Source organism: Pelophylax lessonae, assembly GCF_965119305.1.
Source record: "Pelophylax lessonae genome assembly, chromosome: 3".
NCBI classification, from domain to species: Eukaryota; Metazoa; Chordata; class Amphibia; order Anura; family Ranidae; genus Pelophylax; species Pelophylax lessonae.
Window position 1 is genome coordinate 464,255,165 of NC_138770.1, and position 25,703 is coordinate 464,280,867.

At 38.2% G+C, this 25,703-nt stretch overlaps 1 protein-coding gene across 1 annotated transcript in view; it reads left to right on the top strand.

The window, feature by feature from the left end:
- LOC309551829 (scavenger receptor cysteine-rich domain-containing protein DMBT1-like) overlaps window positions 1-21,836 on the top strand; it is a gene marked incomplete at both ends in the record, with an annotated part of 214,327 nt that extends 192,491 nt beyond the window's left edge. The window contains 5 exons of the mRNA XM_082252526.1: window positions 9,846-9,984; window positions 10,832-11,052; window positions 12,084-12,259; window positions 17,092-17,480; window positions 21,587-21,836. Of these exons, the coding sequence (XP_082108652.1) occupies window positions 9,846-9,984; window positions 10,832-11,052; window positions 12,084-12,259; window positions 17,092-17,480; window positions 21,587-21,836 (1,175 nt within the window). The remainder of the gene's footprint in view (window positions 1-9,845; window positions 9,985-10,831; window positions 11,053-12,083; window positions 12,260-17,091; window positions 17,481-21,586) is intronic.
- Between the last annotated feature and the right edge of the window lie 3,867 nt (window positions 21,837-25,703).

The following is a 25,703-nucleotide window of genomic DNA, read 5'->3' on the forward strand; positions in this document are numbered from 1 at the left end:
CGTGAATTTAACTGACAATTGCGCGGTCATGCAATGCTGTACCCAAACAAAATTGACATCCTTTTTTTCCCACCAATAGAGATTTCTTTTGGTGGTATTTGATCACCTCTGTGCTTTTTATTTTTTGCGATATTAATAAAATAAGAGCGAAAATTTTGAGAAAAAATTACATTTTCTAATTTTTCTTATAAAAATATTCAATATACTCAATTTTTTAAATATTTAGGCCAAATTTATTTAGCTACATGTCTTTGACAAAAAAAATCTCTAAGCGTATTTTTATTGGAATGCGCAAAAGTTATAGCGTCTACAAACTATGGTGTATATATTGGAATTTCCGCAGCTTTTACTTTCTGTCTGCCTATCTCATTTCTTGAAGTGCTAAAATGGCAGGACAGTACACCCCCCCCCCCCCCAAAATTACCCCTTTTTGGAAAGTAGACATCCTAAGGAATTATCTCTGTACTCAGGAGAAGCAGCAGAATGTATTTTGGGGTGTCATTTCACATATACAAATTCAAAAAAAATTGTCATATTCCTGAAACTTAGGGCAAAATATGCCTTTCAGCAAATAGCTTTGGGTGTGTCTACTTTCCAAAAAGGGGTCATTTGGGGGGTGTTTGAACTGTCCCAGCATTTTATGCTCAAATCTTCCTCTTCTAACCACTTGAAGACCAAGCCTTTTCTGTGACTTTTTGTTTACATGAAAAAATATATATTTTTTTTACTAGAAAATTACTTTGCACCCCCAAACATTTTATATTGTTTAGCAGAGGCCCTACAGAACAAAATAGTGGGTGTTGTAATTTTTTTTGTCACACGGTATTTGCGCACAGATTTTCCAAACGCAATTCTTGCGAAAAAAAACATTTTTTTTCAAATTTATTGCACAAATACACTATATACTTCCTAATTGTTTGATTTCATTTTTTTCCTAATTGTTTGAAATTGATTTAAAAGATGATCTTATGCCGAGTACATAGATACCAAACATGACATGCTTAAAAATTGCGCACGCCCATGCAGCAGCCACAAACTACGTACATTTTTAAAAGTCTTTACATGTTACCACTTTAGACTTGCAGAGGAGGTCTACTGCAATATTTACTGCCCTCAACATGGCATTCGCAGTGATACCTCACATGCATGCTGCAATTGCTGTTTATATATGACACTAGACCGATGCTTGCGTGCTCCTTTGCGCACAAGCACGGGGGGACAGGGGTGCTTGAATCTTTTTATTTTTTTTTTATTTTGTTTTTATATGTACCTTCCCTTTCATTTTTTTTTTTTTATCATTTTTATTGTTATCACAATGAATTTTAATATCCCCTATGATAGCAATCTGTAGTGACAGGTACTTTTTTTTTTAAAATAATTGGGGTCTATTAGACTCTAGATCTCTCTTCTGCCCTTAAAGCATCTGACCACACCAAGATTGGTGTGATAAGATGCTTTCCCAATTTTCCAATGGTGCTGTTTATTTCTGGTGAAACCGAAGTTATGAAATGCTCGTAGCTTCCGGTATCTAAGGCCATAGAGATGATTGGAGCCATTCTCGTCTCCAGTTGAGTCTATGGTCATATAATGGAATCACCAACTGCACTCTCGGGTTACCCAGTGGGACAGGAGAGCCCGAGAAAAACCGTGGAAGGTGGTGGAAGGGGGGAGTCCCCTCCCACTGCTTGTAAAAGCAGTCTAGCAGCTAATTATCCACTAGGATCACTTTTACATGTAAGCCGACTGCTGGCTGTAAAAACGATATCTATCTAAATCTGCAGGCATCATCCTGGTATAACTACTCAAAGTCCAGCGACGTACCAGTACATTGCTGGTCCTTGTTCGGCATATATTGTAGGTTTTTTTTTTTCTCATGCAGCCTGTGGGCTGAACGAAAAAAGAGAACCTATCAGATTCCTCCATCCACATTGATCGATGTGGATGAAGAAATCTCTGCCAGAAAATGTGTGGTATACCCATCATTAGGCCGCCCATCATCCACCCACTTCTAATGATGGGCATACATGATGAAAGCCATGTATGCCTTTTTTTGCAAACTGGGGTGGTGAAATCACCTCCTACAGCACTGCCATCGTAGATTTCCATATATGCTGTGCGCAAACGCTGTTGCTGTCAGAATATATAAATCAGTGTGGCAGCTGATGGGCTTTTTTTTTTTTACACTTTTTTTTTCTGTAACTGTAAAACGTTCCAGGTTAGGGTCTCTCAAAATGAAATCGCCATTGAACATCTTTCGAGACCCTGTGTAAGTGTGCCCTAGACTGTGCCGTACCCTATACTAATAATCCACTAGTTTGTTGTAGTGACAGAAACAGTCCTCGATGCAGAGACCAGGTTGGCCCGGACAGGAGGGACAATAATAAAGGGTGTCATGCCTAAATCCGCATTTCCTACAGACACAACATTTTCTTTGGCTCTCATGCAGCTGGCTCACTGAATCTGGTAAAGGCAAATTGGGGCACAGCACCTCCTGGAATTGTAGGAAGGATCCACTTCGTCCTGACGCTTTGTATAGCACATAAGCGTTCAGCAGAGCCAATTGAAATAAATAAACACACTTTTTTGTACCAGCGTCTGGCCTTACGGGCAATAAAGTACGGCGCCATCATCTGGTCGTTGAGGTCCACCCCTCCCATATTAAGGTTGTAGTCGTGGACACAGAGGGGCTTTTCCAAAATACCAGTTGCCGTAGAAATTTGGACTGCCATGTTTGCGTGAATGGAGGACAGAACTAAAACATTCCGTGTATCCCTCCACTTCACTGCAAGCAATCTGTTTGTTTTCAAGCAGGCTCTCTCCCTCTGTCTAAGTCGGGTATCTACAAGTTTTTGGGGGAAGCCCTGGTAATTGGGTCGCACGGTGCCACATGCGCCAATTTTAAATTCAAGCAGGTGACTAAAAAGTGGCACACTTGTGTAAAAGTTGTCCACGTATAAATAGTACCCCTTTCCGAATAAGGGTGACACCAAGTCCAAAACAACCTTGCCGCTGCTCCCTATGTAGTCTGGGGGTCTCCACAGTGCTATCTTTGCCCTTGTAAACACGGAAACTACATGTATAGCCTGTGGCCCTGTCACAGAGCTTATACATCTTGACTCCGAATCTGGCACGCTTGCTGGGGATAAACTGCTTAAAAGCAAGGTGGCCAGAAAACGTAATCAGGGACTCCTCAATGCAGACAACTTGTTGGGGGATAAACAAGGCTGCACATCTTTGATTGAAATGGTTTACAAGGGGCTGAATTTTGTGGAGCCGGTCATATCCAGGGTCACCCCGCGGATGACAGAGTTCATTGCCTCTGAAATGCATGAACCACAGGATTTTCTTATATCTCGTCCTGGCCATGGAAGCAGAGAACACGCGCATATGGGGAATTGGGTCAGTGGACTAATATCACCACAACTCACTCTTTTTACATAGTTACATAGTAGGTGAGGTTGAATAAAGACCATAGTCCATCCAGTTCAACCTGTGTAGGTGTGTGTGGCCGTAATCATCTCTCATACCCCTGAATGTTTTTCTTCTTGAGATGTATGTCGAAGAGTCTTTTGAAAGCCACCATACTTCCTGCAGAAACCACCTCTTGTGGTAGAGAATTCCACAATCTTGTAGCCCTAACAGTAAAGAACCCCCCCACGTTGCCTGAGGTTAAAACACTTGTCCTCCAATCGCATTGTATGCCCCCGAGTCCTCATGCAATCCTTTCGACTGAATAGCTTTTTTTCTATGCTGAGATCACCATTGAGATATTTATAAATTGCTATCATGTCCCCTCTCAGGCGTCTCTTCTCCAGGGAGAATAAATCAAGCGATTGCAGACGCTCTTCATAATTAAGGTCCTCCAATCCCCTAATTAGTTTAGTTGCCCTTCTCTGGACTCTCTCCAGCTCCAACACATCCCTCCTGAGGACTGGTGACTAGAACTGGACAGAGTACTCCAGATGTGGTCGGACCAGAGTTTTATAAAGTGGAAGGATTATAGTCTTATCTCTGGAATACATCCCTTTTTTTATGCATGCTAATATTCTGCTGGCTTTGGCAGCTGCCGCTTGACATTGCATGCTATTGCCTAGTCTATCCTCTACCAAGACTCCCAGATCTTTCTCCATTTTTGATTCCCCCAAAGGTTCCCTAAAGTAAAGTGTATTGTGCTTTTATGTTTTTAGTCCCCACGTGCAAAACCTTACACTTCTCCACATTAACCACTTAAGCCCCGGAAGATTTTACCCCCATTCCGACCAGGGGGTATTTTGCGATTCGGCACTGCGTGACTTTAACGGACAATTGCGCGGTCGTGCGACGCTGTACCTAAACGAATTTGGCGTCCTTTTTTTCCCACAAACAGAGCTTTCTTTTGGTGGTATTTGATCACCTGTGCGATTTTTTGATCACGCGCTATAAACAAAAAAAGAGCGTCAATTTTGCAAAAATAGCAATATTTTTCACATTTTTTTATATGAAATTCCCCAAAAAAAAAATTTAAAAATCAAAATTTTTTTACTTTTTCGGCCAATTTGTTTTATGCTACCTATGTTTGGTAAAAAAAATCGCAAAAAGCGTATTTTGATTGGTTTGCGCAAAAGTTATCGCGTTTACTAACAAAGGGAAAGATTTCTGTCATTTTTGTTGTTTTTTTTTTTTAACGTGTAATGGCGGCGATCTGCGATTTTTTTTGCGGTACTGCGACATTGGGGCGGACAGATCGGACCCTTGACTGACATTTTTGACACTTTTGGGGTTACCAGTGAAATTTCTACAGTAATCAGTGCTATATATATGCACTGTTACTGTAAAAATACACTGGTAGTGAAAGGGTTAACTTTATTTGGGAGGGAGGGGATGTGTGTATCCCTAGGGGCGTGATTTCTACTGTGATTGGCTGGGGCTTGAGCTGTATGGACACTGATCAACGGATCTACATACTAGATCCGAGTGATCAGTATCCTAACAGCAAGGAGAATGACAGGTGGCTTGTTTACACAAGCTGCCTGACATTCTCCCTCTCCCCCGCCGATCGCCGAGTGACCGGCGGACATCGGGTCCGCCGGGCACACGCGCGGGGGGGTCCGTGACCACGCGGGAGCGCGCCTCCGGGGGCGCGCGCTCGCTCCCTAGACCCTCACAAGCTAGTGACGTAGCCCTACGTCACTTTGCTTGTGAGGGGCTGACTGCCGACGTAGATCGGCGTTAGGCAGTCGGCAAGTGGTTAAACCTCAATTGCCATGTCGTTGCCCACTCTGTTATTTTGTCCAGGTCATTCTGTAGGATATCTGTTTCATGCTGTGCAGTTATTGCCCTGCCCAATTTTGTGTCATCTGCAAAAACTGATATCGAACTACTGATCCCGTCCTCAATGCTGTTTATGAATACATTGAAAAAGGTTGGTCCCAGAACTGAGCCTTGGGGGACCCCACTTACCACCTCAGACCAGTCTGAGTATGCGCTATTTATTACCACCCTTTGGACAAGCCTGTAGCTGGCTACGCCAATTATATTACCCGAAAGATATGAGAGTTAATTTATCTCAGACAATATTTGGGTTAAAAATGAGAGTTCTATGACTTTGAATGAAAACTTTAACACAGCAATTATTTATTGGTATATAGTTTGAAAAGCCTACTTAATACAACAATCTAACTATTGTACATACTACAAAATGTAAAATATTCCTAGTTTAAGTGAACAAATACAATGCATAGAGTATATACTCATATACAAACACACTATGACCGACACAAAGAGAATATACAATGTAACCCTTAATCCTTCATAATTACCCTTAGTGCTTCTTCTTGCTCTCCCATGCCAAACAGGAAGTCACTCTCTCTCACCTTTTCTAATATAGACCCATCTCCCATAGCCTTGTATAGGGCTCTTCTCATTGGTTCAGCTATCATGCCCTATTCCTCCCTGTGGGCGTATCTCCTCCAGGATTGGACACTTTCCTCCTCCCATAATTAGGCCTCTTTATAACCACTCCTCTCTGTTGGGGGGGGGGAATTTACTCCTACCTGTGGTGCATTGGCTCCAGAAAGTCTGGCTCCCAGAGATGTAGTTACAGGATGATACTATCAGTATGTGTTTACATGTAAATAGCAGTTGCCCCCTGGTAGCTCAGGCATGCATTTTAAATGGACTTGTTAAACAGGTTCCTAGAACTGACTGCCGACTGAAAGTCACACAGCTTCATATAATTGACAATCATATCTAAACTAAATGTAAAATCAAAACTCAATATCTCGTACATATATATATTTACATTAATACTACAATTGCTGATGGAGATTTATACATAACTCCTCCTCATCACAACACGGTAAGGGAGATTCCACCTAACTCATAAGGCAACACGCCCTTTTAGCCAGTTCCGTATCCAAGAGCAAACCCTGCGGTCGATGCCTGCAGACCTTATTTTATAAATTAAGCGCTTGTGGGGAACTGTATCAAACGCCTTAGCGAAAACCAGGTACATCACATCCACTGGTCTCCCCCCATCTAGCTCACAGCTCACCTCCTCATAGAATATTAAGAGATTGGTTTGAGAAGAACTCCCATTGTAAACCCGTGTTGATTACTGCTGATGATGTTGTTGTCTTTAGCAAACTCTACGATATAGTCCCATACCATCCCCTCCAGAAGTTTACATACTATCGATGTCAGACTGACAGGTCTATAATTTCCCGGGACATGCCTCTGCCCTTTTGTGAATATCGGTACCATGTTTGCCTACCTCCAATCCCCTGGTACATTTCCTGTCATAATACTGTCAGCAAAGATCAGGAACAGTGGTCTAGATATACTCTTACTAAGTTCTTTGAGTACACTCGGATGTACGCCATCCGGGCCTGGTGATTTATTTCTGTTAATTTTATCCAGCCTTTTCCTGATTTCACCCTGTTAGCCATAGCGGCAAGTCCCATCATCGTTAATTATGTGTGCAACATGCTCTGCCCTAGTTTTTCTGCTGTTGATATATTTAAAGAATTTCTTTGGGTTCTTTTTACTATCCTCCGCTATTTGTCTCTCAAATGTCTAATAATGCCCATGTTGAGGGATAGGCCCAGAAAGGTCTTAAACTCGGAAAACAGTTATAGGTTTCCATCTGAATTCTCTGACAAGGGACAAATTTGGGTTTGCGGCAATGAATTGATTAACATATAAATTGCTTTGGTCCACAATAGATCTGTACAGATCTTCCGTGAAAAACAGCTCGTAAAAATCAAGGGAAGTAAAATTGGCTATTTCCACCTGCATTTCAGGTTGGCCAGTGAATGGGGGAAGTACGGGCGCTGCAGAATCTGTGGGCTGCCAATCAGGATTTAGGGAGGACACTATGGGCTTTACAGGCCTGTCTTTGAATTCTCAGTGGCTGCAGGACACTACTTGTGCTAGCCACTGCACCAGCTTGAACTGCACTTATGGGACTCACCACGTCACCAAGTGATACTGCAGTGCTGGTTTGTCTATTACCAGGATGTACTAGGCTGGTGGTGCTTGCCAGTTCACCAGAAAGTTGAGGGGTACTAGTACGGACACTCTGCTCCATACAAGAACCCTGCGATTGTTGCACCTCAGCAATTCCAGAATGGGGTTGGGTATGCCTGACCTTAGCAGGGACCACTCCATCATCAGAGCTATCTGTCAGAGCTCCGCTGCACTCTACAGGTTCGTATACTGATCCTGATTCTGCCAGTGAGGATTCCCCATCACTCTCATCTGTCATGGTCAGTATCCTGCAGGCCTCTTCACTAGTTTATCACCGTTTGGACATTTTGGCCAATAAATTTACAGGTACCTAGTGTGATTTAGAGGTAAAAAAGTACCTGGTTGTCGAGGACTGTTTAAATCATTACAAAAAAAAAAACTGCTAGTGCTAGCAGAGATCAGGCCTGACTCTGCCAACACTGCGGTTTTGTGTGTTGTGTTTTTGGAAGTGACAGTAATCTATTGATTACTGCACTTGCTTGGGTGGGGTGGACTGGGCGGAGGGGCTAAACGCAGGTACTGGCAAGTGCCGTGGCTGATCCTGGTAATGCTGTGTTTTGGGAACTCTAAAATATTGGGGACACTAGTATAGTTCTGATCAGATCAAAGATATTGATCCGTTCAGACCCTATACTAGTAATGGAGGAGTTTAGTGTGTGTATGTGTGTCACTGGCAATCAAAGGGTTAAATTCTATTTCTAAATATGCGGTGGGGATCTGACGCTGTCCTAGATTGATGCTAACTAGTGTCACCTGTGACACTAATATAGTGATCAGAAAAAAATATCTGTACACTATAAAAGTGACACTGTGACAGGGCAATGAAGGGGTTAACTGGGGGTGATCAAGGAGTTAAATCTTTATTTTGGGGGGTGGCGGGTACCCTAAACCTATTTGGGACAGAAACTAATGGTCGCTAACGCTAAATGTAACAAGGCACACTATTACAGTAATCAGCAAAACGGCTATATACTGTATATAGTCTGCACTGTGACAGGGAGTGAAAGGGTTAAATGGGGGGGTGATCAGGGAGTTAAATGTGCCTATCTGAGGTGGTGTTTGTGTAGTGCTTGGTGTACTCATGGTTAGATGCTCTCTCCTCTCAAGCTGAAACCGAAAAATGCTCCACGAGGGGAGAGAGCAGCATTTTTTTTTTGGTAATCACAGGCACAGGACGGTCTGCCATTTGTCAGAAGCGATTGCCGGGACCAGGCAAAAATCATTGGCCTGGACCTGATGACTGATCGGTTCTGTACCGAATCAGACCATCGCGGGGACGAAGGGGGGGGTTCCCACTTCCCACCCCCCTTGAGCCATGCTCGCGACCGATGTAGCCCTACGTCGGTTTGCACAGAAGGGGCTGCCTGCCACAGTATATCTGCGGCGGACGGTCCAGGACCGGTTAAAGAATACAAGTGTGAAAATATTCACAAACTTATTCCAGCATTCTGTCTCTACCCATCTTTCTGAAATCCATCATACCTAGATGCTAAATGGGTGCCACAATGCAGGCCTAGAATGGTTTTGGGAATGTGGCAATGTAAACTGGAGAACAGAATGAGGAAAAGAGGGGTTAAAGCTTCACTGTATAGTAACACCCCCACATTTGCATGTTAATTTAGTCATACTGGGGACGATGATTGAAAATTCTGTAACAGGAAAAGAATAAGAAGCATTGCTTCACTCTCAAGCTCGTACTGGATATATGAATGCTCACTGGCTGTGATGTGCTTGAATTTTCCCATCACACACTTTTCATACATCATATACTCATATCCAATGTGAGCAAAATATGTCATTTTTACCTAATGTAAATACAATTAGAAATATAGAATTCAAAGAGGTTTTGTGTAAAGAATTTTCATCAGAAAATACAGATTTTTACTTACATTGAACAGCTAAAACAACCATGCAAACATCAGATATAGCAACTCAAAATCATTTTTAATAAAGTGGAACTAAACTTTTTGGGCCCCAAGGAGTTTTTACAAGAAAGTGCATTTAGCATATTTCCACATTAAGGCTCACTTACCTTACAAAGTGCCTGTGCACAGTGATGTGCTGCCCATGCTCCCCCTTGTCACTCCTTTTGCTGACACTTCCATTCTCTCCTTGGTCCGACGTTTTCAGTCATCTTAATTGGCCAAAGATAAAATAAGTGCTGTGCATGTGCAGGTTACTTTCAAACAACCAGCACTTATAAATGCTGTTGCATTTTCCTCTAGGTTATTGAGGCTGTTTCGGAAAAATTGAGAAGTCAAATTTAGCACCCTATTTTTCTGCACTGTGTTTACCCAGCTTTATTTATGGTATTTATTTATTACTCCATGTTCTTTCAGTTAATTGTGGTGGAATCCTAACATATCCATGGGGAGTAATTGAAAGCCCATCTTATCCATATTCACGCAGCCCTGCTGATTGTGTTTGGCATATTCAAAGCGTAAACAGTGTTATTGACATCTACTTCAATGATGTTGCGTAAGTTCAAGAAAAAATTCAGAGTTTCAAAATTATTCTTTCTTTCAATTCTATTCTTTCATTATAGTGCACTGTCTTAGTCTACAAAATGTATTTACAGCTTTAAAGGCTTTCCACAAAGTTGTAACAACTCGGAGGTTATATTTTTATTAGATAGAAAAAGTTCAATTATATTAGAAGGAAAGTTTGAAACTCATCCTAGGGGGACAGGAGCTTCCTTAAATTGTAACTCCACTTTTGCTGAAGAATAAAGCAATGATGTTCTGGTAATTTATATATATTGCAAGAGTTTTAGCAAATGTAATTTCAAAGTCTTACCTACTCTATTAAAAATGAACACATGGATTCCACCTAGTTCCTGCAGTCAGTTCCTTCTTTCTGATTACCTAGCGGAAAGGTCTACCTGTTTAAAAACACGTCATCTATTATATAGTTATAGCAAAAAAAATCTGATGGTAACATGAGCAAAAATAATTTATTTTCTGAGAGAGTTGTGCCCTCAGTAAACAGAGTACAAAACACTCCTTTTGACAATATGGGTATGATGACTACAAGGAAGTAATAGATTTTCCAGCAAAGCTAACTGCAGATTGAAAACAATGCAGTAAAGTAGCATTTATAGCAGTTATGTGTGCTCTATATTTTTTTAAATAAAAATGTAATGGCTTTTACTTTTCCATCATTTGGATGGATACCATCAGCATCTAATTTATGCCCCATGCATTCCAGGCTTTTTTTTTTTTTTTTTAATCTGTATGTTGTATGTAAAAGACCCTTATTCATAGGTTGCTGCTCCCTGCTATAAGCACCTTTGTATTTACCATTTATTATCTTTACACATTCCCAGGCTTGAAAACTCTGCCTACTGTTCATCTGGCTCTGTTTCTGTGTATGATGGGACACCTGCTGGCTCGCCATTATTGGGAAAGTTTTGTGGAACAGGGACACACAGATTCAGATCCTCATCTAACAGTCTAAGCGTTGTGTTCACCAGCAAAGGAAGCAACAGCAATTATGTCCGGGGTTTTCATGCTAACTACGGCTCTATAAAACAAAATAATCAGAGTGGTAATAATACAGTGTGTTGTAAACTAATGTTCTATAGTAAAACAGTTCAGTGATCATTCAATAAGGACTGTATTTTCAGTGGAGAGGTGCCTTGGAAATGCTAATAACTCATCTCAGTGTTATGTTTCTACTGCACAGTTGGCACAGTCCTACAACAAGCCTTTCTCCTGCCAATCACCCTCAAGATACCAATGTGGATTGGTTAAGGCTAACTTAATACTTGCCAAGCACATGGCTGCTGTCTTAGAATATGAAATAGAAGTGCAAGATTTTTTAAATGTAGAAACAGAAAGTGGCTACAAGGCAGTCAAAAAATAATAATTCCCTAACCTTACCTTATCCTCTCCACTTAAAATATTTTCATGACTTTTGTTTTTCTCAGGACAGTTTCACAAACACAAATATGTGTTTTTGTGGTCCACTGACCACTGTTTCTCAACTTAAGCAATGTTAAAATAATCAGATCCATTTCATGTGTGATTTACTATCTGCTGAGATTCTAAACTGCTATTATGAACGTATTTCAACAGAGGTATCCCCAGGGGTACATGTGCCAGTGGATGAGATCACATAGGTTAGCCTACCCACTGGATTCTTACATAATTTGGGGATTCTAGTTGTAAGGTCCTACCATATTTACTGTCCTTGCCCACAGCCCAATACAAGGACAAGCAAAAGCATGTAATTTATCCCGCTTTGATTAAAATGTAAAATAATTTCTCTAGTGACAAACGAATGTGATCAGAACTGAGAACTCACATGCACAGGTTTAGTCACAGTATTACATGTAAAGATTAGAGAGGCTGACTTTTAGTTTAACTTTTTATCCTGCACCCAAAATTGATGTATGATTCTTGGAAAGTTTTGGAACATGATACCCATTTTTTACTTTTATTTTTAATCTGAAATGGAGGCTTTGCTAGGAGAAAGCTATGGTTTTATATGTGTATGCATGTGTCTGTGTCTTTTTCTAAATTGTGTTTTGGATGCTTAATGTACAGCTTTCATTTTTTAACATCTATCTTTTATAGTGATTCTTTATTGTTCATCAAGCCTCATGGAAGCACAGGTCTCAGTGCAGTACCTGCAGTCTTTAGGATATTCCACAAATGAAATATTTTTGAATGATGCACAATGCCGTCCCTATAGATCTGGAAATTGGCTAATCTTTTCCATTCCATATAATCAGTGTGGCACAGTCAAACAGGTATGCTAGATTTTTAGGATTTTTTTTTTTTTTCAAACAATTTTTATTGAGAAAGTAGAATGCAATACAGAAATGTATAATAACAGTAGATGTACATCTGTCTTACAATTAGCAACAATCCACACCAAGGGAAAGTATATACAATTAAGGACAGGGCAAGTGATAATTGAACGTCTAACAACAGGTTCAAAGAAAGATCATGTAACAGATCAAGATTCGGGCATAATATCATTCCCGTGCATCCCACCGGGTCAGGGGTATGGGCATTCTGTAAGTGCAACATTCATGGCAGTGTCTAGATGCGGAGCAGAGGCATAGGGCATGTACAGTCCTGAGGGTGCCAGGGAGAGGAGGGGCGGTCAAATATGAGTAAGTCCTGGGGTGAGTCCTTGTCCTGGATAGTAAAATCCACCCTGGGGTGGGGAGAGTTGCCTTTAGATCATTGTAGCAGACTAATGGTATGCAATTGACGTTGCATAATCTGTAGGTGTTCACTACTCGTACCAGCCAAGTAGCAACCCATGAAGACAGGGAGGGGTCGAGAAGAGAAGGGGGAAGAGGAGGAAAAAGAAAGGGGGGGATGTTTAAGGGAGGGAATGGGGGAAGGTATGTTAGATTTAACCTGCATAACAAAATTAACTGACAAGTATCTATCTAAAATGAAGGCATTAGTCATTATGTCATTATTTAAAAGTAAATACAGAATTTTGCACATAGCTTAGTCAGTCCAATCATGGGTAATGACAAAGATAGGATGCCATTGCTGACCTTCTTCAGAGAATGCTACCCCTGGGGGAAAACATGCTATAAATAAAAGTAAAAGAAAAGCCACAATTTGCTAAAGCATAAGCATGTCAGCCTGACACTTAGCATGGCAGTCAATAATATTTCTCATGAGAGGCACCTCTCCCCTCTATGCTGTTGTTGACTTAAAGACCATGTAAACTATTTGTAAAATGTTAATATCTACCTTGTTCATTAGAATGTTAAGTTAGAAGAGTCTTACCATAAATTTGGAGAGTAAAGCAGTCCTGGGCTTTGCTGAGTTTAGGCCTCTAGTTCTAAATCACAGGGAGCGTTCTAAAGAAGGTAGGACTATATAAAAAAAAAAATAATAATAATATGACAAAACACATAATGGAAAATAATAAAAATAATAAAATAAATCATGAAAATAAATAAAATATGTTATGGTTTATGCAAAAGCACAAAATTCTGGTCAGTGGCTTAAAGGGAGGGTTTCTGAATACAGTGAAATAAGAGAAATGCACATTTTTAACTCAAGATTATGAACTAAAGAAATATTATGTAAAATCCTCTAGGCCCTTTAGATTTTGACCTTTAGACTTGAAATGTTTATTTTTTTTGTCTTTGAAGGTTTACAGGGTCAGAATCTTCGTTTCAGTGTTTTAAGTTTGGATTTGCATGGAGAGGCTTTAAGACCTTTCAGAAAATTTTGTTCCTCACTTCTAAACTGAGCTCTCTAAACTTGGTGCAAATATATATATATATATATAATTGATAAATTGAGTGCAGGTCTACTTTGAAAATAACCCTGTATGCCCTAAAAGTATAGAAGAACACCAGATACCCAGACTCGCTCAATGGCAGCTGAAGACCTCAAGTGCATGTACAAAATTACACCGTAAATATGCAACTGTTTAGATCAGTTTATAACAAGCAAAAGTAAAGGTACACATGGGCAGAGGCAGCAACAGAGCAATACAAAAATTCTTCAGCACACTTAAAATTTTTACAAAGCAGAGAATGTATTCAGCTGAAATCATGACTTTTTACTAACTATATTGTTGCATTTACCTTAGCAAAACGTCATGTGATGGGAATTACAAATCATTATAGCAGTACATTTTTCTACAGTAAAATATCTGTATTTTGCTACATGAAAATTGCAATCCATGTGTAAAAAAAATATATCTTAATTTCAATGGAGTACATTAACATTGTTGCACAACACAGTGGGAAATGGCTGTTCTTGAATTTTCTTTTAACTATTTGGCCATTTGATAAATGCCTGCAGAAATATTGTCGTGCAGGGCAATTGTTTGTCTTAATTTTATTTCTACGGCTTCCAGGGAATAGTATTAACACACATAGAAAGGTGTAATAAGAGATGCAAAAAAAAAAAAAAAGATGAAAAAGAAATATTGGGTAACAAATGTACAGTATACAGAAGAAACAGAGATGTGTACATAAACACAGACAGTCAAGCAAAACTATCTATACTCTGTTTTAAAGCTGAATTGAACTTATGGTTTAATCTAGCTTCATACATTCCATGTGAATCAAAACAAAAGATATGCAAAATCAAAACCTTACAGCCTGAGTAGAAAAGCTTGTCCCAAGCCAGCATGATGCAGAGTGGGACCCTTGCTCTATATGAGCAAACTGCTGTGTCACAACAAGAGCTCTTCAATCAGCAAAGTTTATGCTTCTAGCTGTTTGAAGATTTCTGGTTGTGGCACAGCAGTTTGCTCATATAGAGCAAGGGTCCCACTCTGTATCATGCTTGCATGGGACAGGCTTTTCTACTCAGGCTGTAAGATTTTGATTTTGCATATCTTTGGTTTTGATTCATATGGAATGTCTGAAGCTAGATTAAACCTAAGTTCAATTCAGCTTTAAAAAAGAGTATAGATAGTTTTGCTTGACTGTCTGTGTTTATGTACACATCTCTGTTTCTTCTGTATACATTTGTTACCCAATTTTTCTTTTTCATCTTTTTTTTTTTAATCTTTTATTACACCTTGCTATGGTACTAGAACCTATGGTTTTCTATGGTATGGAACCGTAGAAATTAACCACTTTACCACCGGAGGATTTTCCTGCTGTACGTCCAGGCCACATTTTGCGATTCGGCACTGTGCGACTTTAACTGACAATTGCGCGGTCATGCAACGCCGTACCCAAACGAAATTTATGTCCTTTTTTTCCCACAAACAGAGCTTTCTTTTGGTTGCATTTGATCACCTCTATGCTTTTCATTTTTTGCGATATTAATAAAAAAATGCGACAATTTTGAAAAAATAACAATATTTTTCTACTTTGACAGTTAAAAAATATCCAATATATTCAATTTTTGTCATATATTTAGGCCAAAATGTATTTAGCTACATGTCTTTGACAAAAAAATTCTCAATGAGCGTATTTTTAACCGCTTTAAGACCAGAAGATTTTACCCCATTCCTGACCAGGCCATATTTTGCGATTCGGCACTGCATTACTTTAACGGACAATTGCACGGTCGTGCGATGCTGTACCCAAATTAAATTTATGTATTTTTTCCCCCACAAATAGAGCTTTCTTTTGGTGGTATTTGATTACCTGTGCGATTTTTACTTTTTGCGCTATATACAAAAAAAGAGCGACAATTTTGAAAAAAAAACAATATTTTTCACATTTTTTTTATATGAAATTCCCCCTCCAAAAAATGTAAAAATCAAAATGTTTTAACATTTTAGGCCAATTTGTTTTCTGCTATATATGTTTGGTAAAAAAAAATCGCAATAAGCTTATTTTGATTGGTTTGCACAAAAGTTATCGCAGCTACTAACTACGGGAAATTTATGTTATTTTACTGACATTTTTGACACTTTTGGGGGTACCAGTGACATTACTACAGTAATCAGTGCTATAAATATGCACTGTTACTGTAAAAATGACACTGGCAGGGAAGGGGTTAACTTTTATTGGTGATCAAGGGGTTGAACACCTTTTGAACACCTTTTATTTGGATGCACCTGGAATGTGTTTAGCTGATTTAAACTGCAGGTTAAAATAGACTCTAAAGCCTCGTATACACGCAACGATTGTTGGCCGTGAATTTTCGGCCAACGTCCGATCGGCCGATTGTCGGCTTGTTAGTATGATGCTTCCGACAACCGACTGCGACTTTTCGGCCGAACAAAATCTGGTGTGCATGCTATAAAATTTTTGTTGGCCGTCAACAGAACGGCCGATTGTTCGTCAGTCAGTACAGATTTCGGCAGACAAAAATCAGATGAGCAAGACTGGGCATGCTCAGAGAAGAAAAAACACACGGAAAGTAAACCAGCACACGACATCACTTCTGAAGTTGGTTGTTGTTGGCCGAAAAAATTTGTGTGCAGTCTAGAGCACATTTCAACCAACACAACACTGGACAAAAGTCGGCCGATCGGTCGGCCAACAATTGTTGCGTGTGTACGAGGCTTAAGTGGTTGATTTACTAAAGGCAAACCAAACAGGATGTTCGTTTTGCAAGGGAATTTTTACTTAGCTTAGTAAGTGTGGTAAAATTCACTTTGCAAACTACATCATAAATTAATCGTTGTGTAGATGACAAAGGGCCTAAAGGATAAGTGCATTATTAACAATATTTTAATCTTGGGTTGATTATGAAAAGCTGAGTTATCCACTAATGTCATCCTCTTGAGCTCTGACCCTTAAACTGAGTAGGACATTTTCCTCTCCTCACTGCTCTTCCATTGAATACAGGATTTCTCATAGAGAATACTTTTATCCAATCAGACTGTGAAAAATGATCTCAGCTTTCCCATTTTGAATCCAAACATCAGATATATGGAGTAAAATACTGCTCTGTCTGCAATATCAAAGGCTACATTTGCCACACAGCTGACATTTAACTATTGGTAATCTCCTGGAAGAGATTTGTTTATACAATCATTTACCACAATTTGTAAATTATTTTGTATGATAAAGAAACGTGTTGCTTTGATCCATAAAAGATAATGATTAATAAACATATTAAATCATTTGAAGTCTACAATGTATACTTTTCAGAAGATTGTTTGAAGCCTGTTTTGTTTTTTCAGGGTGAGAGAGACACGATTTGCTATTCGAATACATTGCGTGGCCACCGTTCTGATCAAATTATTGAACGTAGAAACACATTCAACTTGAATGTCCGTTGCCAGATGTTCCAAAACACCATGGTGAACATTATGTATCATGCAGACAGTGTTGCAAATCAAACATTGACACAATATGGCCTGTACCATCCTTCACTGAACTTCTACAATTCACCAAACTTTACCTATCCAGTGTATGCTTATCCATATTATGTGGAATTAAACCAAAACTTATATCTCCAGGCTACACTGCATTCATCTGACAACAATCTTACTTTATTTGTGGACACATGTGTGGCTTCTCCTGATCCCAATGATTTTGTGACAAAGACTTATGATTTAATACGTAATGGGTAATGCTCTTTTATTTTTCTCTAAAAATTGCATAGTTTGTGTAGGATCCTAACATTGTTAGGCAAAATGTCAACCATTATTTTTATTTTTTTTGTAAAGCAACTCATTTTTTTCCTTTAAAATTAGTATAATAATTTGTGTAAAGCAATAAATTGTACATTCATCAAACATTCACTGCAAGTGAATATTTCATGGGCATGTGTGCTACATGACAGCGATTCATTAGCCAGAAGTAAATGTTTGATGAAGGTCACATTTAGCGCCGGGTTCACACTACCATGACGCTACTTCCAGGGGCGACCTCCGAGGTCGCGGTGCGAGCAGCACGCCGCGACCTCGGAGCGGCCGCCACGGACTTCATAACATTGAAGTCTATGGCGGTCGCCTCCTGGTCGCCCCAAAGAAGCTCCGGACCCTTTTTCTAGGTCGGAGCGACTTGTGTCGCTCCTATTAGAACGGGTCCACAGCTCCCCTATGGGAGGCGACCTGCGGCAACCTGTGAGGCGACCAGGTTGCCTCACAGGTCGCCCTAGTGTGAACCGAGGCTCACTGTTTTATAGTATTGCCTGATTCATGTTGTAATATACAGTATACATTCTATTTATTTCAAAGCAAGAAACACTGGAAAAGCAATACTACTAATAATATTAATTAAAGTAAACAAATATATGGAATTTAAACTGATATTTTAGGGATTGTTGAATTGAATTCATAAAAATTATGCTTAAAGTGGAGCCAGTCAGGAATGGGTAGTTGTAAGAATCAGAATTTTATCCACTTGAGTACCCAGGATGTTTTCTTACTAAATTCCCTTGAGTTCCAGAGCTTTTTTTTTTTTTTCGCTTTTTTTTTTTTGTTTTAGCAGTTCTGCGCATTATGCCTAGTAGGGTTTTAACCACTTTACCACCGGAGCATTTTGCTGTCTTACGTCTGGGCCACTTTTTGTGATTCGGCGCTGTGCGACTTTAACTGACAGTTGCGCGGTCGTGCGACGACCTACCCAAACGAAATTTACGTCATTTTTTTCCCACAAACAGAGCTTTCTTTTGGTGGTATTTGATCAACTGTGCGATTTTTACTTTTTGCGCTATAAACAAAAAAAGAGTGTTTATTTTGAAAAAATAACAATATTTTTAACATTTTTTTATATGAAATTCCCCCCAAAAAAGATGTAAAAACCAAGTTTTTTTTTAATTTTTGGCCAATTTGTCTTCTGCTACCCATGTTTGGTAAAAAAAATCACAATAAGCGTATTTTGATTGGTTTGCGCAAAAGTTATTGCGTTTACTAACAAAGGGAAAGATTTCTGTCATTTTTGGTGTTTTTTTTTTTTACGCGTAATGGCGGTGAGCTGCGATTTTTTTTTTGCGGGACTGCGACATTGCGGTGGACAGATCGGACCCTTGACTGACATTTTTGACACTTTTGGGGATACCAGTGACATTACTGCAGTAATCAGTGCTATATATATGCACTGTTACTGTAAAAATGACACTGGCAGGGAAGGGGTTAATTTTATTGGAGAGGGAGGGGTTAATGTATGCCTGGTGCTTACTGACGTGTGTGGGGGGAGGTGACTGAGTGACACAAGAACAGATCCAGGGTTCAGCTACGCTGAACCCTGCAATCTGACCCTGCCTGTCACTTAGGAGATCCGCCCGCTTGTGTTTACACAAGCAGGCGGATCTCCACACTAGATCCCGACGATCGGGGAAGAGCGACGGCGATCGCTGCTGCTCCTCCCCTGGCCCGACTCCCGCTGTGACTGAGAAAGGGGAGTGTCTGACGACGTAGTACTACGTCGTCAGATGATAATGAGCCACTCTGCCGCAGTAATATTACTGTGGGCAGAGGTAAAGTGGTTAATCTTGTTGAAAATTTGAACACATATATTTTTAATTCTAGGTTTTTCTCTGGGAAAAAAATAGTAAAAAAAAAAATAAATATATAAATTGATATTCCTGTAATTTTTCCCAGAGAAACATTTACATAATTGCACCCTATCATATATTTATCACTAAATTTATTTGTGTAATTAACATTATATCACATTTGTGTGACTTTTATGTAATATAGTGAAATGTTAAAGCTTAAGATAAACATATACATTTTACTTTAAGAGAGTTTTATCCCCAGTTTAACATTACAGTACACTGCAATGCAAGCAGGGGACAAAAACAGTTTGTGAAAATTGTTAGGGTATTGTTAAAATAAGATTAACGTGGGTTGTGGGTATAAATTAGCACAATGGTGACTTTTTTTAAGTTTGTGATTGCCAATATATGTGCACTTACATAATTAAATGCACATACATTTAATACTTGTGCAGGGTATGCAAATGTCATCCAGATCCTCTGACATCATTGTTGTGACAAAGGCATTCTTTTTGGGATTGAAAATCTGTCCTCCTATGCAGTTGTGCAGCAGCAGATACTATAAAAGTCATGTACTATTGTAAGGGAGACTGGACTGGAGCTGCAATTTTTATAATGACATGCTTCGCCCCTAATAAAGTTTGCCTTTACATAACTAGAATCATTCAGGTAAATTTGTAAAATGTTGTATGACCAGCAGATTAGGGGAAATATTAATAATAATAATAATAATATTTTTCCAGTCTGTCGACATTACAAATCTGAATATTTACCTAATGTTATAAGCCATTATATGCACTAAACATCCACTTGGCACATAAACGTTTTTGGCTCTAGCCTCCTTCAGTGCCAAGTCAGTTTCACTGCTGCTTTTTACAGGGTGGGTAACCTAATCATGTCCTTTTCCAAAAAAAAAAAAAAATAAATAAACATTTTCCTTCATATACTATATCTTACTCATACACTTGTACTGAGTATTAGGCCCAAGCTGCCTAGCAACCCAGTGCAACATGTAATAATCCTCACTAAAGCTATGGGTGTAACAGACATTAATGAACAAGCAACATATACTAATTACTGGCACAAAAACCTTTGTTTAAATGTATTCGTCAATAGCCACAAATTATATAAATCTAAAATTACTGTTGCAAAGCCGGATATTACCTCATAAATGTGACAGTAACATCAGCACTGGGCTGCACATACCTTATGCTCAGAGAAGATCTTTGGGAGGTACCTAGCAGGTTCACCCACCACAGGCTACCTGTAGCATTAGAATTTTTGCATAGATCTGGAAAAAATACACAACGCACATCAAGATTCAGGTATATATAATTGGGCCTCTTGTATTTAGACAATATTTGCCTATCCTGGAGTTCAGCTTTAATCTTACTTTACTTGTGAATTCAAATGCATTTCATTTTTTGACTACAGTTATTACAAAATAAGCCATTAGCTGCAAACAACCAGAATATTTAATTTTACAAATAAAAATCCATGGAAAGAAAAAATGTCACAGTAGAGTTATTTATATATACTTAGATATAGACTTAATTTTAGGGGGTTTTTGGATTTCGTTCAGAAATTAAGTTTGGATTAAAGGTTTTAAAATAGCGCAACTGTTACATTATGTTAAGCGTTAAAATGATGAAAAGCCCAAGATTTGTTTTACGTTTTGAAAAGAATATGTTAGGTGAGAACCTTTGTCTATCTGTGTGTGCCCATGGGAATGTGATTCACCATTTTTATTAGTCCTGGTGTCCATTTTCATTGTAATAACAACTATCTAAAAGGCGATATCGCCTCATTATGATGAGAGATTATTTTTTCTAATGCTACAGATAAAAATAAAAAAACAGCAGTTTTAACCATTTCCAACCATAACTGGATAAGGGTTAGGAGTAATTTAAGTGTTATTTAGTGTTAATTTAGGGGTCAACAGCTGGGAAGGCATAGGAGTTGTTAAGACAATTACACATTTGTGGCACTATTGGATGGATGGATCTCCCATTTAGGTATAATGCTTTAGAGACAATAAGGGATGTACTTAAAAGTCAAAAATGTAACTAAAATGTACTTTTAGTTATATGTGTTTGAATGGAATTGGGATTGGCCCTTGAATTTTTATAATAAAAATAAAAAAAATATTTTTAAAACCTACTTTTATTAGTTTTCATTAAAAAAAAAAAAATGGTAAAAAAAATTACAGTTGTGTTTCTTTTATGTTTCAGGTGCATCAAAGATTCCACCTTTTTGACCTACCCAACATATTACCCAAATCAGATTCGATTTGGATTCAGCGCTTTTCGGTTTGTACAGAATTTCCCAAGAGTCTACTTAGAGTGTAAATTAACTGTTTGCAACAAAAACAGCTATAATTCTCGCTGTTACCAAGGATGTATAAGGAGACGTAAAAGGGATGCATCTTCTAATGAGAAACTTACTGTTATGGTTGGGCCAATTGAACTAAAAAAAAATTAAACCTTTTAAATGTGTGTACTACCAGACACCACTAATTACCATTGAAATATTCTTCTAAGTATATCTGTAAATATATTAAACAATGTATCACTCATTTGAAATTATATTTTCAATGATAGGGTTTCTATGATGAGGTCAAATTCAATATAAGGGGATTCAATTTATTTTTATGCTACAAGGTTTTGAATTAAAGTGACTTAATATATTAGTAACCTCAATGGATTGCAATTGTAAGCATTCAAAACATGTACGTTTTCCTTACCCAACATGTTTTAAAAGGTTGTGTGTTTTAAAATAAGGAAGGCCAATAAATAATACCTTTTATTTACTTTAACCTCAGGCATTTTTCTTTTATTGATGCCTAATGACACAAACTCAGCATTTTAAAGCTGATTTCCAGGTATGGTTTATATTTCATAGTTACATCATCCCAGCTTGGACCAATATAAGTATGCATGATCTATACCCATGGGACTGCAGTGGAAGTAAGGAATTACTTTAGAAATCAACATTACTGCAGTGATTGCAGCCTTCTAGGTCCCTTGCTGATTGGCTGCCCTGATGCATAGTAGCCAAAGAAGTTCACACGGTTGGCATGGCCGTCATTCAGTGAATACCTTGCATTTTTCTCAATGAATGCAAACTGTTCTCCATTTGGATTAGGTAAGGAAGTGGGGTGGTGATGTCCTTCGTGTGTTTACTGTGCAGCCAGTCATCATGGCACCTGGAAGACAGCTGAAATCCCTGCAGTAGTGGTGACTACTAATTCTCTGCTTCTGCAGCAATTTCATGGGTATGAATATGCATGCTTACAAAGTTCCAAGCCTGACTAATGTATCTGTGCAAAACAAACTATTTCTGGAATTCAAACTGAAATATTGTCAGTATATAGCCAGACAGTTAAATTAACGTATATGATTGAATTCCTCCCTATTGTCCTCTTCTCTTGTGTTCACCTTTCTAGAAAATATCATATTAAAACTTGATTAATTTACAACTTTATATTGAATGTAAAAAAAAAAAAAAAAACGTATTAACCAATAATAAATGAAGAAAAAACATGTTTATATTTTCTTTCTAATGTAATTTTGATGATAATCAATTGTAAAATCTGCATTTAAAATACATTTACTTTACAAAAATATTTCTACACTCGTCTGTCTTTTTTGTCTGGACCATAAGTACAAATGAATTATTGGCAGATGTACCTGATTTTTAAAGACAGCCTGCGGTTTTAACAAATATAAATCTTTCCTGTGTTTCCTGCAGGTCTTTCATTGAAGTATTAAAAACAACTTTACAGGTCTGCATTAATAAAATGCTGACATGCCACAACATACAGCAGAAGTATAATTAAATATTGCACTTTTATAATAAAAAAAAAAAAAAACAGTCCTCTAGGTTAAATTAAGTGACTGTGGCCAGAAAAAAAAATGTCATCAGTGCTCAACAGACAGGTGAACACATTTCCCATTTCTATTGATCGCTCAGTTTATTTTATGTCACATCAGAAATTAAGGGTCAGCAGAATAGCTAATCTGTGAGACTCTATAGGATTTTCATTCTAGGAGATCCCAAAGAGAGAGGCAATAGGGTCTGGGCTGTTTGAGCGTAATATCTATTTACACTGAATGGATACAGATTGTGAAGCAGCAGCACTATAACACACCACACCAAGACCTTAAAGCCAAAGGCAATGGAATTTACATGTTTCATCATGAGTTTCATCATGAGTTGCGTCCTGGTTGCAAATACTGACCTTGAGTGATTCCTGAACAAAGATACTGGCCTACTGAAGAGAGAAAGAAATTTGAACATATTGGGGTTGAAATGTTAGGACTGTTGTCTTTATTCTGTCTTACCGACTATGTACAAAAGGCAAACAGACTGTTCAATTTGCAGGGGAAGTTGCACTTTGCAAAGGAAATTTTCCCCAGAGCTTAGTGAATGAGGTGAAGCTCTCCTGACTTTCCTCATCCAATCTTATGCAAACAAAAATTCAGTTTTTTATTTTCCTTGCATATGACTGTGTTTCCTTTTCAAAGTAAAATTGCACCACATTTACTAAGCTCAGGGGATAATTCCCTTGCAAGTTAATAGCCTACTTGACTTCAGTAAATCAATTGCATCATGGGGAAGAACTTGTGAGGTAACAAATACTGTATCTGTTATACTCCCACATTATTTAGCATGCATTCGGTGAAAAGAAAAAAACATTTTAATGCTAGATTTGCAATACACCTTTGTTAAAATGTCTGTTTTGCCACAGCTTCAAAAGTCGTATATGGGTTAGGGTTTATGTAAACTATGAAAATATCAATATCTATGAAGTCATCCAAGGGCTACAAAGCTCCCTTCATAAATATTTAATAAATACATGTGCCTCTGTTAGGGAAATTCCAGAGAATGTAACAAAAATATAATAGATAAATAAATAACTGTTCATATACGAAAATAAACAGACATTTTATTACAGAAAATAATTAAAATAAATCACCAAACAATAATAAAAGTGAAAAAAAAAAAAAAAAAGATTGCAAACAATATTAGAAAAAAAAAAAAAGAAAAAAAATAAGGCTAGGGGAAAAAAAAGAAAAAAAAAAAAAAACCCTATTTAAAACATTTAAAAACAGACTAGTTTTTTACTTAGGCACTGCAGACCAATAAATTAGTGTATCCATAGACAAAAGACTAATGTCTTTGAACTGTAATATTGTATATCACATAGCTCAAAATCATAAATAGCTGAACATTCATTCGTATATGTATTAATCAGGTTGATGTTAAATGGGCTGGTTTTACATTAAACAGCATAATCATCTCCCGCAGTATAAAAATGTATCATAACACAGCATTTCTCCCCTAGGATTATATAGTATGCAGGCCGGTATTTTAAAGATTGTAAAGTGCATCATTCCACATAAAAGACTTATTGGGAAGTAGTGTCCCAAGAGATAATACTTTACTTCTGCAGTCCACAAGTAAAATGTTGTTTAAGTATATAAGTATTATCATATCCAGTTTGGCTAAGTTCTTTGCATACAGAAATGTCCAAAGGCAACACTTCAAAATGATTCACAATTAAGCAAATCCCAGATCAACAGAATATTCTGTAAATCTGCAAATAATAGTGGCTCTAGATCTATTGCAACTGGCAGGTCTGGCAAGTACTGTTCATACCAGTACCCACCTTACTTACTTACATTATTTTACTTTCACTTTTAATGATAACAGTAAACAGGAAAAATAGGGAAGGTAAATCTTCTTAACTGGGGCACAGACAGCAATAGGAACATAATAGATTTTCTAACCCCTCTCCACTCTATCCAAAACAAAATAACGTTTTGCCTTTAGTTATACTTTAGATCCTTTCTTATAACATATAAGTGGCCACCAAGACATTAAGCAACATGCAATACTACAGTATGTCAGTAGTAAAGCAAGATCAAAGCAACCCCTTGATATTGTTTGTGCCACTGCTGTTTAGGCAAGATATCCACCATTGAATTAAAAAAGGCATCAGAATAAAACCACAAATCATGAAGTACAATGCACATTGGTCCAACCAAAGGTGCTTCTTGTAAGATCCAGATAATGCCCAGGGGAAGGTGTCATCAAATGCCACCTTACACATGTCCCAGTCTTGGGGCTTCCTTCCTCAGAGGGGGCATGGTGAATGGTATGACCTGTAGAGCTTGCATACTGGAAGAAGACAGACACCTTGAAAACAAGGGCCTGAAGCTCAAACAGAAAACCATATTTGATCATAAAAATGATATCTTATCCCCTGTGTTTAGCCAATAGAGAAAAAACATACTGTATATCCACAGCTGCTTTTGATACAATAACACCCCTGTTCTTTTTTTT